This window comes from Melospiza melodia, chromosome 3 (genome assembly GCF_035770615.1).
Source record: "Melospiza melodia melodia isolate bMelMel2 chromosome 3, bMelMel2.pri, whole genome shotgun sequence".
NCBI lineage: Eukaryota > Metazoa > Chordata > Aves > Passeriformes > Passerellidae > Melospiza > Melospiza melodia.
Window position 1 is genome coordinate 30100649 of NC_086196.1, and position 15936 is coordinate 30116584.

General features: G+C 41.9%; 1 protein-coding gene and 1 long non-coding RNA gene across 5 annotated transcripts in view; one reads left to right on the forward strand and one right to left on the reverse strand.

Moving 5' to 3' along the window:
• Window positions 1-6677, reverse strand: LOC134415601 (uncharacterized). Of its 3 annotated transcripts, XR_010027096.1 has the most exons (4): window positions 6361-6677; window positions 5875-5979; window positions 3965-4268; window positions 1-3684 (listed from the first exon to the last, which is right to left on the reverse strand). It is a non-coding gene; the product is annotated as an uncharacterized LOC134415601 (long non-coding RNA). The 3 variants fall into 3 exon arrangements; XR_010027095.1 differs by lacking the exon at window positions 5875-5979 and having other exon boundaries at window positions 6361-6631; XR_010027094.1 differs by lacking the exons at window positions 5875-5979; window positions 6361-6677 and having other exon boundaries at window positions 3965-4346.
• Window positions 4481-15936, forward strand: part of TRMT11 (tRNA methyltransferase 11 homolog) — a 26003-nt gene continuing 14547 nt past the window's right edge. The window contains exons 1-7 of one of the 2 annotated variants that reach the window (XM_063151125.1): window positions 4481-4615; window positions 8324-8389; window positions 9159-9232; window positions 10417-10498; window positions 10597-10689; window positions 11704-11838; window positions 13449-13605. In XM_063151125.1, coding sequence (XP_063007195.1) covers window positions 4559-4615; window positions 8324-8389; window positions 9159-9232; window positions 10417-10498; window positions 10597-10689; window positions 11704-11838; window positions 13449-13605 — 664 coding nt within the window. In that variant the 5' untranslated portion in view covers window positions 4481-4558. Of the gene's footprint in view, window positions 4616-6762; window positions 6886-8323; window positions 8390-9158; window positions 9233-10416; window positions 10499-10596; window positions 10690-11703; window positions 11839-13448; window positions 13606-15936 lie in introns of those variants that run through there. The other variant, XM_063151124.1, reaches the window with a different exon arrangement.

Below are 15936 nucleotides of genomic sequence, written 5' to 3' on the forward strand. Positions count from 1 at the left end.
TGAGAGCAAACCAATGAAAATTGTATTTGAAATGTGAGAAACTTGTAAACAATTAAATGCTGCATAAAAACTCTTGCCATTTCAAACTAATGTGCAACATTTATTGAAATGGTGACAGTGCCTTCAGTGTTTAACAAAATGAACCACAGATAGTCTTGTATATGATATACAGTCCAAAACACATGCAGAGTTTACAGACTTCAAGTGGAAGGAGGGCAAAGACCACTGAGGTAATATGTCACAAAGTGAAGTTTAGGAGAGATTTAAACAGCTAAAAGATGCTTATTAGGGCAAGAACACCTTTTAAAAAGGTTGGGGTTTACTTACTACTCCAAATCTGTAATACTAAAACCCCTTACGTGCTACAATTTTTGCAAAAACAATTTAATAAATTCTGTTCCATTTACTCTAATGGGAGCCTGCTGAAAAAAACCAAGTTGCCCTGTTGAAAAGTTTAAATTCCTATTTCATCTGTAGATGTTTATTTAATCACAGATGAAGCATATTTTTGTAAAACTTGTAGCTGAACTGAGTCATGTGCATTAGATATAATACATTCATTACTAAACAGGCTTCAGGAGTAATTTTTTATTCTAGAGTGTACCAGTGGGCAAGCTGACCATTTCTATTATCTATCTTTTAGTATTTTTTTGAAATGCTATTGCTGGAAGCACAAGATGGATTTGTCAACCTGTGTGCTGAGCCAGTTTGGCAGCTCAGTGTTTATAATCATTGCATGGGCACACAGAAAGATTTCAGTCACGTTTTCCAGAATGCTCATCTAAAGCTGGCAGGTTGGCTCTGTAATTGTTTAAAAAAATCCCTCTATAAATAATAGTTTTGTTATATAGTAATCCTTGGTTCTATTAAAAATATAATAATAGAGCAAACTTTTTTTAGTCGCTTACAAAGTAGGTAAGACCATGTCATTAAGGGTTTGCTCTGCTTCTGTTTTGATCAGAGGTGTACTTTAAAAGTGCTTGTAGTTGTGCTCAAGCATCTACCACTTACATGGCAGTGACAGCCTAGATTGCTGATATTTAACTATTTGAGCCAGCCTTAATTAAAAAGTAGTAAATTTATGTGAGCTGGACTTGCATCTTGCGGTGCTCAGGCTACATACTGCCTCACGTGTGTGTCTTGCAATGAATTATTTGTACAATGTCCAGCAACGTGTTGTTTTTCCTTATCGCATCCCATTAATCAGCTGATGACACTTGAAGTGCCTGATGCTGCTTCCTGCAAGTTGTGAACTAACACTACAGCAGAACTGAGTGGATTTCAGAATTGTTAGAATTAAACAAAACTCATTCCACAGCTGCACTATAAAATGTTTAATTTGCATTGAAATCTGAATGCATGTAAAGACTTCCTCTAATAGGAGCGGAAAAATGAGGTTGTGCTCATGTCATTTGGCAAGAAATGCTTTTTCAAAAAGAACATTTTAAGTATGTTAAGCTAACAAACTACATCTACTTCTTTTTCAGCTGCAAGGTGTAGATCTGTTTAGAAAGAAGCAGTAGGTTTGAAAGCTAAGGGAGCACACCAACAGTGCCTGGTGCAGCACATATTCCCCCTTTTCCAGTGTGTTAAAATGATGTGGTGGTTAAAATCCATTCTCTACCTGCATCTGACTGCCCTGTTCCCCAGATATACTTATTTCAGCACATTAATTTATTCCCTTTTTTCCCCTCTCTTTTCATTGTCCTTTCACCAGAAAAACAAAAAAGGAGGGAGGAAAATAATGAAATCCTCAGCCAAAGACTTAGTTTGGTGCAAATCCCCACTGGATGAAAACATCAAAACAAAACCCCATTCTTTTAGGCTTTTTGCAACAGAAGTTCTTTTATATAAATAGCATAAAATTACACATCACTTTTACCAAGTTCCTAATTTATATTAAATTTTAATATTCTTTTGATGCAAGAACAGTATCTTACTTTAAAGACCCATCAAGTAGTGTAGTTAACACCACACAGAAGCTTCTATTTGCACTGCTAAAAAATATAACTTTAGATTTCTAATTATATAGTTTTATTGGTGGTAACTATTGTAAATACAGCTCCTGATTATTTTTCATAGCACTATTACAACTATGTTATATAACCAATCCTTTATTTTTCTTTCTGAAGAGCTCACAACTGTGCTCTGAAAGCACAGTTGTGCTTTCAGACAACTGAGCTGTGGGACTGCTGCTATACTTTCATTTATGCATTTGGTACTACAGTATCTCTACTCTCCTCTTGTAAAAAACATTGCTACATTTTGGTGAAATAAGAGGGGTTTTTTTCCTTATGAATGCACAGATGCCCAAATACAGAGTTTCTGCTGACTTTTGCATCTTTACATTGTGGCACCCTACCTTCTCTGAAGGGGTATAGCTGAATTCACCGAAATGGCTGCAGAGCTTTGTGGACTTCTTCTGAAGCATTAGAAGAACAGGAAAAAAAATTGTGTGAGATAAAAAACAAAAAGAACAAGATACACAGAAGGTTTGGAGAAGATATGACTATAAGATTAGACTGTTAAATACCACAACCAGTGCAGCTGTCCAAAATCCAAGCAAGATGCAACTAATTTAAGAACCATCAAGTATCCTTGCTGTGATATTTTTGTAAGCTTGGGAATTTCTATCTACTTCATGAAAATAACTTCCATTTATTCAGCTTAACCATGTGAGATTGAACCTAAAATTTTGCTATATATACCAGGCTCTTTGTTTGAAGAAGTATGTGAATTCCCACAAGAGTTTTCAATTCCATGTTTTACAAATCCCATCCTCCCACACAGTAAGTATTTCACAACCTGCAGGAATCAGTGGTGTAGGATAGCCAGTTAGTAATCTATACTTTCAGTAACCTAAAAGCAGTAGGCCAGCACAGTCATTTAAAGAACTCTCATATACTTGCTAGTAGATGATAAGGACAATCTAATGTCAGCGTGATGGAGTTGCTCATAATCTGCAATTTCCGTCCAAATCTCTGCCATTTTTACAAAAATATCCTTCTTGCCTATTTCCTCTCCTGCTTGTGTCCCAGTAGGTAGCTGAGTTGAAATTCTGTAACCAAAACCTGTGAAGATGGTATCTCGTTATGTTTTTCCAAATGGAACCGTGCAGCAAAGTTCATTCCAGGACAAAGCCTTATTGTAGTAAAGTGATGACCACATCATCATCGTTTCCTTGCCAAAGCATTTCACCTTCAAAGTGCACCAGACCGTGTTTTCTGGCTCTTAACAAGATTCCCACTACTTTATTGGAAATAGTCACGTATGTTTCAAACAGCTGCCCGAATGTCACTGTCACGTGTCCATCTTCTCCCACCTTTCCAGTTCTTCTGATGATCGAGCACAGCTCTTCTACTTCCCTACCCACGTGTGAGTGAGCATCTCTCCCTCTCTGCTCTGTCCGAGAGCCTTCCGGGGGTCTCCCGTAGGTGGGATCTCCTCTGTGAGTGTGTGCAGGTCCAGACGCAAGCCTGTCATCGCTGCTGAACGGATTCTTCCTCTGATACTCAATGTGATCCTCTGCCCAGGTCTGCCAACTTTTCCTCAGGTCACCCACTGCACTGGTAGCTTTAGCACTTTGCTCTTTTTCTCCTTCCATTTCTGGAAATGTTTTATGGCACTTAAGCAGAAAGGGAATCAATGACTGGCTGTAACTGTGGTTCCTGTGTGCACTGTCAGCTGTGAAGGAAAAACAACAAATCAGCCTGATATTTTTTGGAAGAGTTTTGCTTGAGTGAGAGGCAAGGCTGCTGAAAAAGAGGCTAAATATCTGAAGATTTTAAGTCCACTCATAATTCTACAGCAATGAAGAAAGTAAAAGTGATTCAGGTGACATTCAGAAGTAATTTAAGAACACAGGGCAGTAAATTACGTTTACAAGATTACACAGTGCTCCACCGATCCCGCAGTTACCGAACAAACCCCGCAGCCTCCGTGCAACACACAGTGCAGTACTCACTCCTCTCGCAATGACGCCTTTCCAAGAACTTTATCCTGGTGCCCGGCAGCCCCGCTGACTTCCCAAACAATCTGATGCAGTGCTGGCTGAGCCGCGGAGAGAGCAAACCATTCCCGAGCGGCAGCACCAACCCATGCACAGGGGTGGGAAGCCGCTCTCCGCCTGAACGCTGAGTAAAGGTGGACGAATTCACGCCGTGCCGACAAGGTTCCCTCAGCTGCGCTAGGTATAATGCACATAAAATATTATCTGGAGCCGAAACGCCAATACGCGGTGGGAGCAGGGGGATTTTCCTCATCAGGCACTGCAAGGAGAAGTAAAAGTGCAGTTAGCGAGCGCGTCTCTGTCCGCAACACCCTATTTAGCGCGGAAGACAAAGGCAGAATAGATTGTTCTCCCTTAAAAGGCCGCGCTGCACGGCCATGGCCGCCGGCGCCAGCCCGCGGGCAGGGCGGGGAGCAGCGAGCGCCTCTCCGCTCCCGCCACCTGCGGCATTCCTGCGCCTGCTGCACGGGCCGGCTCTGCGGGACGTGGGCAGCGGGTGAATTAGAGACAGGCTTTAAATCCCCACCGAGACCTGACTGTGCTACAGGCATGTCTTTGCTGGGCCGTATCGTTCACCTGTCGGAATACGCAAGCCGGAGTTTCCAGGTAGCACATGAGTAGAGCTGATACTTGTACCGACATTTGAAGTTAAAACACAGGATCAGTGCTGGATTTCAACAGACAGAAATGCAAATTCTGAACAGTTTAACAGCTGAATTACAGATTGGGTATTTCTGTATTTTGAAACTATTGTTGTTTTAAAAGTAAGTTTTCATGGGCATTTGCCCACACGCATATGTTGGTGCTGTTGCGCGTGAACCCATGAGCAGGGACAGGACTCCTGAAATTCCCCAGCAGAACCTCCAGGTCAATCAAAAAACACTTGTGTTGCCTCTGGGTCTAGAAGAGTGCCTGAGGTGAGCACAGAGTGGCAACACAATCACCAGAGAAGGGAATTGGGAATAATAAGCAACAGCACACATGAAATAATGGCTTTTCATTCATGGTCTCTCACTTTTAAATTGAAACTCATGATTGTTGTATATTACCATTTTTTATTACATAATTTTTTGTGAGAGGAAGGTGGTTCATTCTAGCTTCCTGGATAAATTTCAAGTTGAGTAATTACACTTTGTGTATATAATATTCCCCTGAAGGCTGAAAAGTGTAAATTCTCTTTCTTTCCCTCCCTAGAAGAGTTAAGAGGTTTGTAATGTTTTTAAGATGACTCCCCACATCCACACTAACAAACTGCTTGATTCTCCTCGCTGACATTACAGGAATGTACGTTCTCTTTCCAAACACAGCATCTGAAAAGCATTTTGTTTTTATGTGAGAATCAAATACTCTGTAAATCTTAGTAATGTACATTCACTTTCAAACTAAGTAAAGCAACATGTATGCACTGCCAGAGATTATGCATGGATCCTCAAGTCAAAAGCAAGAAAAAACTCCAGGCTTTTGTTAAAGTCTTCTGTGGGAAACAGTATCAGTGAAAAATAGGTATTCACCTTGAGAGAACAGGCAGCAATGCCCCGAAGGTAAAGCAGTGCAGATAAAGTAAGCAAAAGCCAGTTTCAAAGAGATTAAGCTTAAAAATAATACCAACAACCCCTTCTAAGGAGTTTCTAAAATGGAAGCCATACAGTTAAGAAATTTAAAGTGAGACAGATTGGAAAAATAAAAGCAGACTTTTTCCACTAAAGCTCTCTCAGCAATTCCAAGATTCTATAAGCAATCCCAGGCTCGCAGGGCTTGTCAGCAGTTCAGCAATGTGTTTATTGCTGGGTCTCAGCATTCAGCTACTGAGGTGAACCAGCCGGACCCACATCTACCTCTTCCCTTTCTCTTCTAGGAAAGCTCACATTTAGGTGCCAGGTCGCTTTAGGTGGCTTTCTTGTCAATCATCAGGGCTAAAGCTTCACAGTGACCTCAGTTTTGGTTACTGCAGGAAAGGATAACTGGAGAAGCTGCAGGATGAGATTATGGAGATGCATCAAGGAGCTGTCCCGTGCAGTGCTCACAGGTCATGAGCAAAATCTTAGCTATCTAGAAAAAAACCCAAAAAAATAAAAAAAAAAAAAATCCAAACAAGCCCAACAACTTTAGCACATAAAACACAGAACATGAGTTCAGTGCTGAGCTGGCCTGGTCCTAATAAACAGCTTACCAAAATCTGGATAAGATGAACCTTTCAGATCAACACAACAGCGAGACCAGTGAGTACGGAATTACAATTATTAAGACTAGATATTAAAACAAAACATAACCCGCAAGACAAACCCCTTTTTGCCCCTCTGCCGGACCGTCACACCTCTCTCTGCCCCTTTCCTGGGAATGTGTTTCTCTACCTGCTGCGACACCCACGCCGCCGGCGCTGACCTCCTTCCCGCGGAAAAAGGAATGCGACTCCTTTGGCGTCTGTTAATTCTTAATGTTATTTAATGCTCCAGATCCTTAAGTGTGGCCGGGAGAGGCCTCGGCGGGCCCCTGACAGTAAAACACCCCTGAGCGAGCGTGTCCCCAGTGTACACGGAGTTATTTATAAACCACACGCAGGCACTGCTGCACTGACACGTGGCGTGCGTGATAAAGCACACCCAAAATATAAAACTACCAGGAGGATGGGAAGGAGATGAAGTGAGCACTGATTCCTGAACAGTTCGCACAGCCCCGTGTCCCGCTCCGGGCGCTGCAGGGGCCGCGGGGGTCTCTCCGCCACACGCCCCTTCCCGGGCTCCTCCCGCCGCTCCCGCCCTTCCCTGCCGGCGGCGCATGCGGGAGGCGGGGGATGGCCGGACATGGCGCTGGCGGCCCCGGCGCTACGGCGCTATTTGCTGCTGCTGGCGCAGGAGCATCTCGAGTTCCGCCTGCCGGTGAGCGCTGCGCGGGACCGGGGCCGGGACCGGGGCCGGGACCGGGACCGGGACCGGGACCGGGACCGGGGCCGGGACCGGGACCGGGACCGGGACCGGGGCTGGGACTGCGACCGCGACCGAGTGAGGCGCTCTTCTCCTCCGGGGCGCTCCCGGGCAGTGCGGGCCCGGGTGTGCCGGGAGAGCCGAACCCAGCCGGGGTCCCCTCTCTCCGGGAGAGCCGGGGGCTCGCAGCGCACGGCGCCTCTTCCCTCGCCCCTTCCCGCGTCCGACCCCCAGGCTCCCTTTTCCCCCTCCTGCCCCAGCCTCATGGGGAGCCTCCGCGTGGTGGCTTTAAGGCAGCGCTTTACTTGCCGCTCGCTTTTCCACAGCCTCTGGCGCTAGGAGAGGTTGCCAGCAGAGTACCCGGGGCTCCATGAGAGAAGCGGAAGCTGGGGTTACAAAAATGCTTTCAAGTGTTGCCTTTGGTGACTAATTGAGAAGTTTAAGTTATCCGTCAGCTCCCGGCAGCGTGCCCTGGGTGCAGGAGCTGCTCTGGGCACATGCCAGGGCCTCGCTGCATGCTCTGCCCGGGCGCTGGTGGAGTCACCGTCCCTGCCGTGTGCAGGGCAAGACTCAGTGCCATGGTCCGCTTCTCAGGGTGATGTTCTCTCGTCGATTGGACTGTCACGTGTTACAAAATGTTTAACTTGTCTTGAAGTTTTTATTTTTCTTGTTGTCATTAAGGTTCTCTTTCCTATTTGCTTTGTGGGACTGGAACCTGAGTTCCATTCGCGATCATCCTGATTTTTCTATAGGCCAGGTCGTCGGATGAAGTAAAAAGAAGATGATACATGTGTAACACAGAACGTTTTTCTTTTTATCACCAAGGTTTGGTGACACTTGGTGATGCAGCTGCTGAAGGAAGCAGAGCCATTTCTCCTTTATTTTGGTGACTGCTCAGCTTGTTTGGTTTTGTGATGAGCAATGCAAGGAACTTGATTTTCAAAAACTTAATGGAACAAGCAGGGACAGATTTTTTTAGTCAGATGATCTGCTGATCCTGGCCGTGAGTCAGTGTTACTACTGAAATACCACTTCTATGTGAACTAGTCAGAAAAATATTTCAAGAAGAGAGTGGATAATGTTGTGAGAGTGTAGGATTGAACAGTAAAGATTCTGATGAAGGAGAATATATGAAATGGTGGGGTTTAATTACTGAAATTTTCCTGACATTTGCCAATGAATTTTGAGAAAACTGTTTTTATAGCAGGGAGGTCTTAATGTTCAATTAATGAACAGTGCGTACAGTCTGAATTTATTTGTGAATGTGTGCCCTATCCACCATCTTATTAGAGTTAGAATTTATGTCATGCTGCTTCTTCTCTTTTCTCTTTTTTCCCGTTTCCTTTTCTTCTTTATAAAATTCTAAATCCTGGCCTTTATGTTTTCACTGTAGGAAATAACATCATTGCTCTCCCTTTGTGGCGGACAATTCAGTGGTGAGCAGGAAATTCGTGTAAATGTAAGTGAGGACCAACTATTTTACTCGAGTGTGTGTATGGTCTGCAAGTATGTTCTTTGCAGTATTTTTGTTAATTGTAGGCATCTGAATAATTATTGAAGTTTCTTAGGAAATTTGGGAATCTTCCCAAAACTGACTTCTCAGTTTCAGTAAAGAGTCAGAACTCTTTACTGAAAGATGCACAAAACAGAACTCTTCAGTAAAAAGATGCACAAAATGCACCTCAGGTTGTCTTCATTTACCAGCAGGAAAAGAAGCAGTGCCACCTGCTGGGAGGCTCTCCTTGCTTTTTAGGATAGCTAAACCCTGAGAACACTCAGCAGCAGTTTGGAGTTGGTGTTTGTCTCTAAATCAGTGAGACACTGGAGGAGTGCAGTTAGGAAGCCATATGATTCAGGTCTCAGTGCTTGGCTAGAGAATGTTATTGAGATTTAGTTACTGCTAAACAGTAAACCTGTTACGAGGTATTTCCAATCTTTAGTGGATGAATAATCAAGAGAAGTGCAAATAATATTTTACCAAGTCAGTTATGTTGGAAAAATTAAATACATAACAGAATTTCTCAGACATTCAAGCTGAGTAAACAGTTTTTTCTCAGATTAATTATTTTACCCCCACATTCTCTGTATGATTAAAGGTAACATGTATTTTTTATTAATTTTTTTAATCTTCTGTATGCGTGTTCTGTTTTTATAGAACAGAACTGTGTAGTTTTGTAATTCATGTGAGGTCCTAGGTATTTGCGTGACTTACCTTCTCTTGATTGCAGTCTCCCTTTTGGATTCTCAATATTCCTTCAGAAGAGATGGCAAGGGGACTAATGAAGCGGACCGTATGTGCAAAGTAAGAGATTAACAATGTTGTAAATAATAACACAAGCAGTGGAATTTTGTTCTAATATGGCAAATATAAATTTTGTATGGAGTCATAAAATAGTCTCTGATTCCCTCTAGAATTGAGAAGGTGCTACTGGAGCCTGTAGGACTCCTGTAGGACTGATTATATAGCATCCCTGTCTGTCCTCTTTACTCAGTGTATGATCAATTCAGGGTCTCAAAATGGTGTTCTTCACTCCAGAGACAGCACTTGTAGTGTCACTCATGTTTTATGTGCCTTGTATAATGTTGAGTTAGTGGCTTTTTCTAAAATATATATGGAATTGAAAGATAAAACCAGTGATTCATGGAAACTGACAATCATGGAAGGGAAAGGTTGTGTCACCCTCCCTCATCTGAGTCTTCAGCCCTGACTGCTGCAGCAGAGTCCCTTCTAGGAAATTCAAGAGCACAGGGATATGCTGGAGAGTAATTGTTCCAGCTGGTAATTTTTAGAGGTGTCTGAATAGCATGCAGGTATTTCCAGTGAGGTGTGTGAGAGAGGCCTTGAAGTATGGTTCAGGATGAGAAGCAGCCTAGGTGTGTTATGTCCCTCTGACCATATTAAATTTGGGGTACCTATGCTGTGTTCTTCAGAGCTTGGTCTCCTCTGCAGAACGTTGCACAGTCCCTGTTAAGTGCTTGATGTCTAAGCTATTCAGTTTTACCTAGAATGACTTGGGCTCTCCACTCTTGCCTAAAGAGTGGAGCACTGCACTTCAAAAAGCAGCTGCAGGGAGCTCGGGGAGTAAAATGTGACCAAACAGCTTTCAGATGTTCTGCACACTGTGCACTCTCAGCTAATGTATGCTAATTCTATGTGCAAAGCATAACTAACCCATGGCTTATTTTTCTGTGCTACTGCTGGTTGTGGGGAGATGTGTTAGTTTTAGAATAAGATCACTGGAAAGGCTTTGATGCTTTTGGTACATGTTACCAAACAAAGAAAAACATCAGTGAAATATCAGCCTGTAATTAAAAAGACTTGTTACAAACAAAAATTAAAACATTTATATAGAATTAAATGCCACACTTCAATACTCCATGAATTAAAGCCTAAATACATTGGCCAAGCAGGTTAAAAGGAATAAGTATCTGTAAGGCATTTTCCCTACTCTATGTGATTAACTTGCAAAAACTTTGTAATTTCAGGTCTATATTTGAACTGTGGGGCCATGGAAAATCTGCAGGGGAGCTCTATGCATCCTTGAAGAACTATCCAACAGACAAGATGGTATAAAAATAAAGAATCTGGATACTATGGTTCCTTAAGCCCAGTGAATAACCCTGCATCTGTACTAATTAAATGTCTTTGCCTTTTATTTTTTTCAGCTTCCATATCTACAGTCAAACTCTACTTACAAAGTACACATTCATACATTTAATAAAACACTGACCCAAGCACAGAAAATAAAAAAGATTGATGTAAGTAGATGGTTAAGAAATCTTTGTTTAGTTTAATCTGTTCATGTTTTTCTTATTCCTTGCTATCAGTGTATTTAGGTTCCTTCAAGATCTTAAGGAAGTTTATGGCTTATGTCTTATCAGGTCTAAATGAGATTTTTGTGTCTGAATTAGCATTCTCTCAAAATTCACAGCTTTTTTTCTCCCCCTCTATAAACTGACTGTTTAAGGCATATACAATGCTAAACAAATAGCACTGGGCGGAAATCTCAGCCCAGTGTCCTGGGGAAACCAAAGCTTGCTGCTGAGAACTGTAAGATTCAAATGGCCAGAGTTAGGTTCTAAATTTTTGGAAAATCTGTTACTTGAGCTCTTTATTAGGGTTTTGTTGTTGCAGAATGTGGAACAAGTGACTTCAGCTGCAAGCTGTGGATTGTGTGCTGATCTCCTGTTCTTATCTGTACTTGTGCTCTCCTCCTAACTATATCAGTATTTCATTTAGGACATTTTTCCAAATTACTGTTTATTTCTGCTCTTCCACATTCTATTTTGGCACCTGTTTATTCAATTTACTTCATTTACAGAGACTGAAGTTATCTGTATAAGTAGTAGCTATTTTTCCCTGTTCAGTTTTTGTGTACATGAAATAAGTATGTAAACAATTGTAGCTGCACATCACTGAAATTTCACATCCTATTGTTCATCATCATTGTTGTTTCTATCACTTGAAAATTGCATAATTAATATGCACAGTTAATTTCCTTGGAAGTTGAATTCTGTTCAGATTATAAAAGGTGTTGTGGTTCCCAATTTCTAAACCTTAATCATTTGAGATATTTTTGTTTAGAAGAAAGGCATTTCAAAAAACCAGTGGAAATTGAACTTTTAGTCCTAATATACCATTTCTCACAAGTGAAATTGTGAGGGTTTTGCTGATTGTTTTGTTTGTTTAGTGTTTTTTCTTGAGGGGGAAGGTACCTATTTAAAAACAATTGACCCTGTTTATTTTTGACTCTGTTTTTCTTTATTGTATAGGCTCTTGAGTTTCTACCATTCAAAGGAAAAGTAAATTTAAAGAATCCAGAACACGTATTTTGGATTTTGGAGGATTATGGAATGAACCCAAATGATGTTCCAGAAGAGCCCATTCATCTGTATTTTGGTAGATGGGTGCGTGAGCATGTTTGCTTCAGTTCTTGCAAGCTTGTATTTTCAGGAGGGCGTACTTCAGTTTAAATGTAAAAGTGTTTTGACTTTAATAGAAGGAGAAAATACCATTGTCTGAATTTGTCATTGCATAATACTCTGAAGCAAATCTTGGAAGCCCTTACTGTGGCTAGGGAAAAAGTGGCTTTAATGAGCAATTTAGAGGTGTAAAAAATGAAGTTGTATCTGGAAACACACCTTTGTCTTGCCATCCCCTGAGAGGACTCAGCATAGCAGGGGTGGTGTGTTACATTTTTTTGGACCTGGCAGTAGCTGAAAGCCCCTGTTCCAAACTTAGAAAGATGTACAGAACTGTAGATGGCTTGTGGCCCAGCTGAGTGGCATCAGCCTCACTGGAGCATTCTGTAAGTGCTTCAAGTGATCCTGGCAGGCACCTCCTTGGAAAGGTGCAGACTGATCCCTGAGGCTTTGGACATCAGGGAGTCCAGCCCACAGGCAGGCACCTGCCCGAGGGAGCACCAGCAGTGCAGAAGGAACCAAGTGCAAAAACCATCTGTGGTCTTCACTACGAATGTTCTTGCCTGCTGGCCATATGCACTCTAAACCTGCTGCATTATTAGGACATCCTGAGGAAATTTGATCTGGTCTTTTATGTTTCTGTGAGGGAAAAGTGGTTCCTCAAAGGATATCTCCCAGTATGACACTAGCCACTGGTGGGAATATCTGCTTGCAGTGCCCTGGGTGGAGGGCAGCTGCAAGGAGGGAGAACCACTGCAGAGATTGTGCAGCTTGTGTTACAGCCACTGTTAGAGATTCAAGCTATCTGTTAGGGCCTGTGAATATCCTCCATGCCTGTGATTGATGTGAGAGCACCCTGGGTTGTGGTAATGCTGTGAAACATTGCAGCTGTTGTCCCATCTGTGCTGAATTCCTGAAGTGTTTAAAAATGAGCAAACCAACCTGAAGAAATAGGCAGGTGTATTTTGTTAACCCAGTAAGACTGATGCTGAGCGAGGTGGAGGGATAGTGTTGGATAGTGTTTGAATGTGTTTTGTTTCAGATTGCTTTGGTCTTCTCCAATGTACTTTGGAAGTCTGATGTAAAAATGCTGGCATTTGGTCTTTGTTTGCTTTTCCCTCAAATTCTCACCTGTCAATGCTATTCTAAATTTGGATTTTGAGTGGGACAGAAATGCCAGTGAAGAAGGAAATTCTGTCTGACTTTAAGCATCCCTGTGTGTGCATGCATGTCTTAACGTGCGTGTCTAGTCCTCATATTTTTGAAATCCTTTTAACTATGAATTGCCAGGAATTGTTTTTCTGATGCTTAGAATAATAGCAAAGTTACTCTAATTATAATTTCTTATAAAGAATTTTCTCTCTAAAATGTTTGTACATTTTTAACCTCTGTCTTGAAGAATTTACCCTGGTGTTGAAGCAAGATATCTGTTGTTTGGAAAGAAGTCTGTCATATTTTCAGACATCAGAAAGCAAGGTGATGTGTTACGAAGTGAAGTTACCTGGTTTTGGATGGTGTCACTAAAGAAAGTGTGTCAGTGTGTCTGTTTATACCTTGTATCCAGGATCTGACAGGGGTTTTAAATGTTTCAACAGATTGCAGATGGCCAAAGAGAACTCATTGAATCCTACAGTGTAAAGAAGAGACACTTCATTGGAAATACAAGCATGGATGCCTGCCTCTCTTTCATCATGGCAAACCATGGGAGAGTAAAACCCAATGACATCGTATATGATCCATTTGTTGGAACAGGTATATATATATATATTTTTTAGCTGGTGGGAAGAACTGGAATATTGTGCTAGTGCTTGCACTACTCTTTTACGTAGTGTCATGACTTCTGATGCTCAACAGATATTTGAGATGATACCAAAGGCAAAATGGTGTTTATATAATTATGGTTTGTTAACCTGAAAGGGATTTTGGAGGAAGGAGACCAAATTCCAAAGATGTAAACAGTTTATTTTGCGCTTTTAAAAGGTCTGTCTTCATTGTTGGGTTTTACACCACGTGGCCTAAGCACCAATCCATGTGTTTCAAAGATCAAAGTGACCAGGAATTGGAATTTGGCTAAGCACTTGCTGCAGTCACTTTTGGGACATTAAGAAGCAGCATTTTAGAGCTGGCTCTTTAGGGGAGTGCTGAGGGCATTTCTGGTCATACAACACAACATAGCAATAGTGAGGTCATGGCAGCATTCCATGAGGAACACTTGGTTGTGCACAGCCTGTGTTCAGGATATTACTGCTCACACAAGGTACCCTTCCCCAGCTGAGCTTTCCTTATCTTAGCCAGGAGGGGGAGCTTTTACTCCACATATTGCTGTGCATGGCACTGAAGTACTTTTTGCCTCAGGGAAACTCAGCTGTATGTGAAATAGCTGATTTAGTGTGTCAGCTTGTGCCATATAATTAGAGCAGAGTATATTGTGTTAAGCTACCTAGAGTAGTTTCTTCCAAAGTGTAGCAAAGGCTGTGTTTCTGTCCTAGAATCCTAGAATCAAATTGTAGAGTATCCTGAGTTAAAGAGAACCCATAAGGATCATCAGAGTTCAACTCCTGGCCCTGCACAGAGCCATCCCCAAGAGTCACACCATGTGCCTGAGAGCATTGTCTAAATGTTTCTTGAACTCTGTCAGGCTGTGACCACTTCCCTTGGGAGCTGCTCCAGTGCCCAGCCACCTCTGGGTATTTTTTAATATCCAACCTAAAACTTTCCAGACACAGCTTCAGGCCATTCCCTTGGGTCCTGTCACTGGTCACCACAGGGAAGAGATCAGTGTCTTCCCCTCCTCTTTCCCCAGCAAGGAGGCTGTAAATTGTGCTGTGGTCTCCCCTCAGTCTCTCCTTCTCCAGGCTGAACAGACCAAGTGACCTCAGCTGCTCCCCATAAATCTTCCCCTCAAGGCCCTCATCTTCTTTGTTGCTCTCCTGTGGACACTCTCTAATAATTTAATCTCTTTTTTGTATTGTGGCACCCAGAACTGCCCCCAGCACTGGAGGTGAGGCCATCCCAGCTTACAGCAGAGCAGGACAATCCCCTCCCTTGCCCAGCTGCAATGCTGTGCCTGATGCCCCCAGGACAGGGTTGGCCCTCCTGGCTGCCAGGGCACTGCTGGCTCATGTTCAACTTGCTAAACTTTAGTCAAGGTGACCACATGTGAAATGCATAAATTTAAAAATACTTATATTAATGGGAAGATGGAGAAAAATCTCTGCAGAGAAGTTAGGGAGAGAGAAGACTACACTGGTAGGATAAATTCTTATTAGTATCTGTCTTCTCTGTGCCATAGAAAAAGAGCATGCATATGATATTTTCGGAAACAGAAGTGTTTGGTGAACTCTGTGTTTTTATCTTAAATTTTATTCTTATAGGTCCTGATTTTTTTAATGCATAATATCATCTTAGGAGATTTTCTCCTCTTTGTTGTGCTTGTCCTTTGAAAGGTTCAGGAAATCCCTCTATTTACCTCTTAGCAGTTGGTTTCATTTTGGCATCTGTGGCTTTTTGTCTTATAAAATCTGCTAACTTAAATCACAAAATAAAGTCTCTGAGAACATTTTTTCTCTTGGGAGTGAAAATTGAAGAAAAAAAGGAAGGGTAAAGACAGAAGAAGAAAAATCACATAAAAATGATAGAAAGCTATAGAAATTCAGGATAAATGTTGTGTTTCAGTTTGAAAGGTAACATACACAAAATCCTCCCCAAATTGCCTAGTAGTTTAAATTACAATTTCATTGTAATTTTTTTTTTTTTGTTAGACATTTGTTATATAAAGGGTAGAGATGCCGGAGATACTGGGTGGCATGCCATTTGTCAGTAGAGTGTATTTATGACTAAATAACAGTGGCTTTTGCACTTACTTCTTTTGAGTAAACCCCAGGAATTTTGGTTGTCTCTTCAGAAGATTTTGAGCTTGTCAGTACTATGGTGCCCTGTCACTGGAGTTTCTGGGAAGTGGTTTGGAATTGAGAGTGATGCAGTCATGTTGAGCTGATGGGTTTAGAAAAATATATATTCAGGATCTGAGGAGCATTTTGAAGAACTGCAGTTCAGATTTCTTTATTAGTGCAGCTTTGTTAC